This window comes from Austrofundulus limnaeus, unplaced genomic scaffold (genome assembly GCF_001266775.1).
Source record: "Austrofundulus limnaeus strain Quisiro unplaced genomic scaffold, Austrofundulus_limnaeus-1.0 Scaffold689, whole genome shotgun sequence".
NCBI lineage: Eukaryota > Metazoa > Chordata > Actinopteri > Cyprinodontiformes > Rivulidae > Austrofundulus > Austrofundulus limnaeus.
The window spans coordinates 82447-89414 of NW_013953091.1; the positions used below are offsets into that span (position 1 = coordinate 82447).

Sequence of the window (6968 nt, forward strand, 5' to 3'; positions counted from 1 at the left end):
AATTAAAATAAAGCTGTATCTGTTATGTATTTGATAATGTTTTGAACACTTAAAATATTACATGGTAAAAACAGAAGCTGCTCTTCATATTAGTGACAAACTTTGGTGTTTTTTGACGAGTTACTTTCATTTTTGCTTCTACTTTTCATTTAAAATAAGTTTCCATTCTCAGCAGGTTTCCAAGGTTCTTCTTCTACACATTAAAAAAGTGGTTAAACAACTGAGTGGTGCACTACTGCTACTAGTGGTGAGAAAGTGTATTGCACCTGATTCAAAATCAATGCAGTCCCACGGCCCTCTGCGGCCCAAAGTTAAAAACTGTTGTTCTTAACCCTTTTGGGTTAAGAATCTCTGTTATAGTGTTACAGGGTCTTACAGACGGATGCTCCCATTTCTGCAGATGAGCTGCCCAGCTTTGTTGTGTTGGTAGAATCTTTCCATTTTTTAATAATGGATTTATTTCAGCTTAATGGGATGCTCAGGGTTTAGGATTTTTCTATTATATTCCAACCATGATCTTCACTTGTTCACAAGTTTGTCTTTGACTTGTGTGGAAAGTTTCTCAGTTTTCATGATGCATCTTGTTGAAAGGTAGGTCTCTTACTACAAAGAGGTTTTGATTCTGGGATCTGGAGTGTTTCTGTAGAATAAAAGATAAATGAGGATGAGGACAGATCAAAACCTTTTTTAATCATTCAACCTGATTTCCATTTTCAACTCTGCCTCAGACCTCATAATGATCTTACCATTGATCTATATTACTGGACTGGACATCGTCTATAGCCGCTATAGCTAGCTACGCTCCGTCACAGGAGCCTTTGCTATGCATTGAGTCATGTCAACAAAACAGTAGAGTTTCAATGCGGGATGAGCGTCAATCGGTCACAAAAATATTCGTAGCACCCTCATTTCTTATCCGATTTCTATAAAATATGGCTTAAATTAAAACTGAGAAAATTGCCGATGTTGTGATGTAAAAATTTAATTAATGAAAAATAAAACAATTTGTTGGAACAGCAAATTTGTCTTTATGTGACAGAAAGGGGCTTCTACTGTAGATACGTTAGCAAAAACCTATAATGAAAAGTTCCCAGACTGCTTATGGATTCATCTCTTGAGTAAATACACATTTTTTTACATATCACAACATCGGCAATTTTCTCAGCTTTAATTTAAGCCACATTTTATAGAAATCGGATAAGAAATGAGGGTGCTATGAATATTTTTGTGACCGATTGACGCGCATCCCGCATTGAAACTACCGTTTTGTTGACATGACTCAATGCATAGAAATGGCTCCTGTGTGGCCCACAATAAGTCACGTGATGTCCAATCCAGTAATATAGATCAGTGGATCTTACTCTGTCATCTTGTGCAAACGGAGAAGGATTTTTCATCTATGGTTTTAGATTTTGAATTGGTTCTAGGTGTAAATAATTTGAATGGTATTTTTATACTCCTGTTGAAGGTGAAGGTATTATAATATAGTCTCTGTCTGTTTGTACATCCGTTCATAGACCTTCTCTTGTCTGGCTCATAACTTATCCTAATCCAATCAAGATAGCAAAACTTCACACAGTACTGATACTGATTATCTCACTGCAAACTGTTCATCAGTTCCTCTCCTTTTTGTTAGGTCTATGAAGAGCTAAGAGCGATTGGAGCTGCAGCAGCTGAAGCAAAGGCCAGAAGAATCCTGGCTGGTCTGTCCTTCACCCCTGAGATGCAGAACAGAGCCACCAAAAGGTTCTCAGGAGGCTGGAGAATGAGAGTTTCTCTTGCTAGGTAAATGCAGAAACCTGCTGAGCTTTTATAATACAGATCCAGTTTCTGTTCTCTAACCATTAATACATGTCTAAAACAGAGTGAAAGTGCATTAATGTGAGCATTTACATTCATATACACACAAGATATAGCATAGTTAATTCAGGACTTATTGAGCATGAATAAATAATGAGTATGTTGGTTTTGGTAATTAGCCTTTATGGGTAAAGCATTAATAAATGTGTTTATTTATAGCATATTAAGTGTGAATCGTCCTTTATTAATGATGTTTTCAAGGTTAACTAACCATTTGTTAATGATTAAGTAAGGCTGAATAAGGTGTAGTTACTATAACTGTTTTCATAAAAATTCTGTATTTTTGCTTTGATTTCTGCTACTTTCAGCAAACTCATTGAGCACTTGATATTTAATATTCACTCTGAACCTTTGCAGAAAATGTTTTTTCTCTAGTTTATTTATTTTCACTCATCCTCTCTGTACCTGCAGAGCCCTGTTCATGGAGCCCACCCTGCTGCTGCTGGATGAACCCACCAACCACCTGGATCTAAATGCTGTCATCTGGCTCAATAAGTATGATCATAGATTTCAAAACAAAATCTGATACTTTATTTTTTTATATATCATTTACAATTATTAGTTGTTAGAAATTGAGAATAAGAATGAATACCTTTGAATTTAATAAGCAGAATTAAAAAACTGAAACTGTATAATGGTTTTATCAACTTTTTCAGATTTAATTTTTTTTGTCTGACATATCAGACATTTTTTTAAAATAGCTGCTTTAAAAAAGTCAAGTTAATGTTTTGTTTTACATTTTTAAATAAAAGTCGCTGTATTTTTTACTTCCAGCTACCTTCAAGGTTGGAAGAAAACTCTCCTAATAGTTTCCCACGACCAGAGTTTTCTTGATGATGTGTGCACAGATATCATCCACCTAGACAACCAAAAACTATATTACTACAGAGGAAACTATTGTAAGTATTGATTCATTCTTTTTAAAACTACAGAACTTTCTGTTTTTCATCTGATTTTTGAATAAAGTAGGAAATTCACAAAGACCAGTTTGCCTGTGTTCACAATTAACTGTAAGAAAAAAAACCCGAGTTTTTATCTAACTCTGTGGGTTTTATGAAGTAGTAATTTACTTTTATTTTAGAAACTTCTGGGCTTTGCTAAAATACCAATCAATTCGATAAATCCTGTGATAATACGCAGTGGGGGAAATAATTAGTTGATCCCTGTTGATTTCACAAGTTTGCTCATTAACAAAGAAGTAAACAATTTCTCATTTTATGGTTGTTTTCATTTTTATATAGAAACAAAAATATCAAATAAAAATGTCAACAAAACACAAAAGTTATAAATGAATTTACTTGTTACTAATTAATTAATTTAATCCTCAGTACTTGGTGGAAAAACGTAAGGTTATGAATATAACCACGGTTCCTTGAAGGAATGGAACGAAGTACAACACACAGTTGTATATGGGACACGCGTCCTCGCGGACCTGGCTGAAGCCACCTCTAATCACATCTTTAGACCGGTGACGTGGTAACGTTGAACGTCGGGTGACTCCGCCTTCACCCTATAAGTTCGTAGTCACCAGCGTCATTACTCAGATACCGCCCTTCACCGAGCCTTTGTGATGCGGGGCCAACAAGGTGTTGTACTTCGTTCCATTCCTTCAAGGAGCTGTGGTTATATTCATAACCTTACGTTCCTTTTCAGTCATTTCACTCAGTACAACACACAGTTGGATATGGGACTTGTCAAAGCGCCCCGCACAGCAGTATCAGACCTGAGTTAAGTATTGTGCCTGAGTAAGTACTGAGTAAGTAAATGCAGAGCTTTGGACCCGGCAGAAAGTACAGAATGAGCCACTGAAGGTGCTGTTACATCCAGGCTGTAAAATCGTGCAAATGTGTTTGGTGAGGCCAAGCTGGCCGCGGCACAAATGTCACTCACAGGTTCCCCTTTAAAAAGGGCCCAAGAAGTCGCTACACCCCTGGTGGAGTGAGCTTTAACTCCAAGAGGGATTGRAAGGTTTTTGCTGCTATATGCTAGCAAGATGGCCTCTACAATCCAGTGAGAGAGTCTTTGTCTAGAAAGAGCTTTACCTCTGTGTGGGTTAGCAACAGCCACAAACAGCTGATCACATGACCTTACATCCTGTGTGAGGCTGATATAAGTGTGTAGAGCACGTACGGGGCACAGAAGATGCAGCCTCTTTTGCTCCTCAGATGCAAAGGGGGGAGGTAAAAGCTGGAAAGCTGTATAGACATAGAGCTGTAACTAGAAGGTTTCACCTTAGGAAGATATGCAGAGTTAGGGTGCAAAACCACTTTAGAGTCATTAGTAGAAACTGGATACAGGAGGGGTTCACTGACAGAGTGTGGAGGTCCCCGACCTGTTTAGCTGTAGCTAAAGCCAGAAGCAAAGCAACTTTATATGAAAGAAACTTCAACTCTACAGACTCTAGAGGCTCAAATGGAGAGTCGCAGAGAGCCTCAAGAACCACAGTGAGGTCCCAAGAGGGAATACTGGGTTTAATAGCAGACCGTAGCTTACAAACCTCTTTCAGAAAACGCACAGCTGAAGGATGAGCACCAGGTGTGACTCCATCAAAACCTACATGGCAGGCAGAAAWKRSTGCTAAGTAGACTTTAATTGTGGAGAAGGAGAGCCCTTTATCCAGTAGCTCCTGAAGAAATGTTAAAACATCTCCTATTGCGCACTGAAAAGGGTCCAGGTGCCCGTTCTTACACCATCGCTCAAAAGCTTGCCACTTATAGGAATATAATCCTCTAGTGGATGAAGCTCTTACGTTTTGAATAGTTGCTATTACTGCTGGAGAAAGGCCTTTGGCTAATAAGCTGGACCTTTCAGCAGGTAAGCATGCAGCTTCCATAGTTCTGGGTGTGGGTGAAAAATCTCCCCCTCTGCTTGAGAGAGGAGATCTCGTTGAACCGGAAGTTGCCAGGGTTGAGCTGCTAGCAAGCTGATTATCTCAGCCTACCAAGACTTAGCTGGCCAGCGGGGTGCCACTAGGATCAAAGACAGGCTCTGTCCGTGCACCCTCTCTAGTAGAAGTGGTATCATTTCCACTGGGGGAAATGCATACAGAACATCGGGCCAAGGATGAGCTAGGGCGTCCACTCCCAGAGGAGCACTCTGCTCTGTCATGGAAAAGAACAGAGGACAGTGTGTGTTTGCTCTGGAGGCAAACAGATCTACTGTCGCTTTGCCAAACAAAACCCAAATCTGGGCCACCACAGTGGGATGCAGCCTCCACTCCTCTGCTAGAGGTCCGCCCCTGGAGAGGAGGTCTGGACCTAGGTTCAGAGGTTCAGTCTCCCCGGAACATGAATGGCTCTGATAGACAGAAAATGAACACTGCTCCACTGTAAAAGAGTGTGAGACAGGTTCAGCAGGGGAAGGGACCGAGTCCCCCCTTGTCTGTTTATATAACAGACCACTGCTGTGTTGTCCGTTCTGATTAGAAGATGATGGTTCTCCAGAACTGGACAAAAATGTTTCAGTGCTAACAGGACTGCTAACAATTCTAGGCAGTTTATGTGGAGCCTGGACTGTTGTGGAGTCCAGGTTCCCCTCACCACCGCACCGTCGCACAGGGCTCCCCAACCTTTCAGGGAGGCGTCTGTGGACACCACTTTGCGAAACGACACCCTCCTTATTGGAGAACCCTGATACAGGAGGCCGGGTTCCCTCCAGGGGCTGAGAGCCGTCATGCAGGAAGCAGTTATTGTTAGCTTTTTGTGTCTGTGTCGAGACGGACACAGCCTGTGGGACTGAGACCAACGCTGAAAATGGCACATTTTTAACAGCTCGAGTGGTACTACTGAAATCATGGAAGCCATCATACCAGTAACTGTAGTACGGTTTTGAAGCTCAGTTTGCATCCCAGTTGAAACTGAGCTAAGCAGTGGTGAAACGCAGCCGCTCTGTTTTCTGAGAGGCAAGCCCTGCTTGACAAGGAGCAGACTTCTAGTCCGAGGAACAAAAACTGCTGACTTGGTGTTAATAAACTTTTCTGGGTGTTTACTAAAAACCCTAAAGCCTGAATGTGTGACAGAACCTGAGACAGCTGATCTAATGTTTGCTCCTTGGAGCTTGCGATCAGAGCCCAGTCGTCTAAACATGCTAACAGATGGACCCCCCTTTCCCTGAGGGGAGTCAACACAGCTTCTACGCACTTTGAAAAGGTGCGAGGAGCTAGCGACAGACCGAACGGTAGCACCAGATACTCGTAGGCTACACCCTCGAAGGCGAACCTGAGATATTTCCTGTGCTCCGGGTGAATCGCTATGTGAAAATACGCATCTGTTAAATCGATGGTCACAAACCAATTGCCCGGGCTGATAGAGTGAATTAGCTGTTTGAGCGTTAACATTTTGAACCTGTATGTTTGAAGGTACTGGTTTAACACTCTCTGATCCAAAATAGGCCGCAGGCCGCCCCCTTCCTTCAGAACAAGAAAATAACGTCTGTACAGACCTTTTTGTGTTTCTGCAGCTGGAACCACTCGAATAGCTCTCTTTGTTAGCAACGTGCAAATTTCTTTTAAAATGGCGGCTGCCTCGTTTGTCAGCACTGTGTTTACAATGTCCCGAAAGTGAGGCGGCCTGACGCGGAACTGCAGCCTGTAACCCATAGCAACAGTTCTTTGTACCCATGGAGAGGGTGCGCATGCGCGCCAGAGAGAGAGTCGCGTTGCTAATCGACTGACTTGCCTTACTGTCGGAGACGTGTCGCTGCTGCCCTCCACTGGATGGGGAAGGGACAACATTATTGACTGTCGCCCGCAGCTTATTGTGTTCGTTTGTGCACAAAGATAATTCTTTAATGACACATTGAAAACAATTGCAGAACTGTTTATTAAAGTTTTGCATTTTAAAACACAATTTGCACCCAGGGAGGGGGCTACATGTTTTTTGTTTATTTTTCGGGACATTAACAGAGGAGACTGAACATTTGAAACCCGACACCTCTTGGGGCCGTTTTCTGAAACACAAATGTCTTTTCAACGGCAGCTGAACATTGTCTCTCTGTTTTTGAAGTCCCTGTGAAGACAGTCCTGCTGTTAGGAGGACTGCTGACTCGGAGGGGGGCCTTTGCTCCATGCCGATTGATGGGGAGGCTGCGGCTTGCTGGAAGGTTCGGCC

General features: G+C 41.9%; 2 protein-coding genes across 3 annotated transcripts in view; one reads left to right on the forward strand and one right to left on the reverse strand.

Moving 5' to 3' along the window:
- abcf1 (ATP-binding cassette, sub-family F (GCN20), member 1) overlaps positions 1 to 6968 on the forward strand; it is a 54698-nt gene that overhangs the window by 31930 nt on the left and 15800 nt on the right. For both annotated transcript variants that reach the window (XM_014027836.1, XM_014027837.1), the window contains exons 15-17: positions 1637 to 1785; positions 2272 to 2355; positions 2635 to 2759. In XM_014027836.1, the coding sequence (XP_013883290.1) occupies positions 1637 to 1785; positions 2272 to 2355; positions 2635 to 2759 (358 nt within the window). The remainder of the gene's footprint in view (positions 1 to 1636; positions 1786 to 2271; positions 2356 to 2634; positions 2760 to 6968) is intronic.
- The window catches only part of LOC106531896 (uncharacterized), a gene marked incomplete in the record, with an annotated part of 1617 nt that continues 1227 nt past the window's right edge, over positions 6579 to 6968 (reverse strand). Inside the window, 1 exon segment of the mRNA XM_014027838.1 lies at positions 6579 to 6816.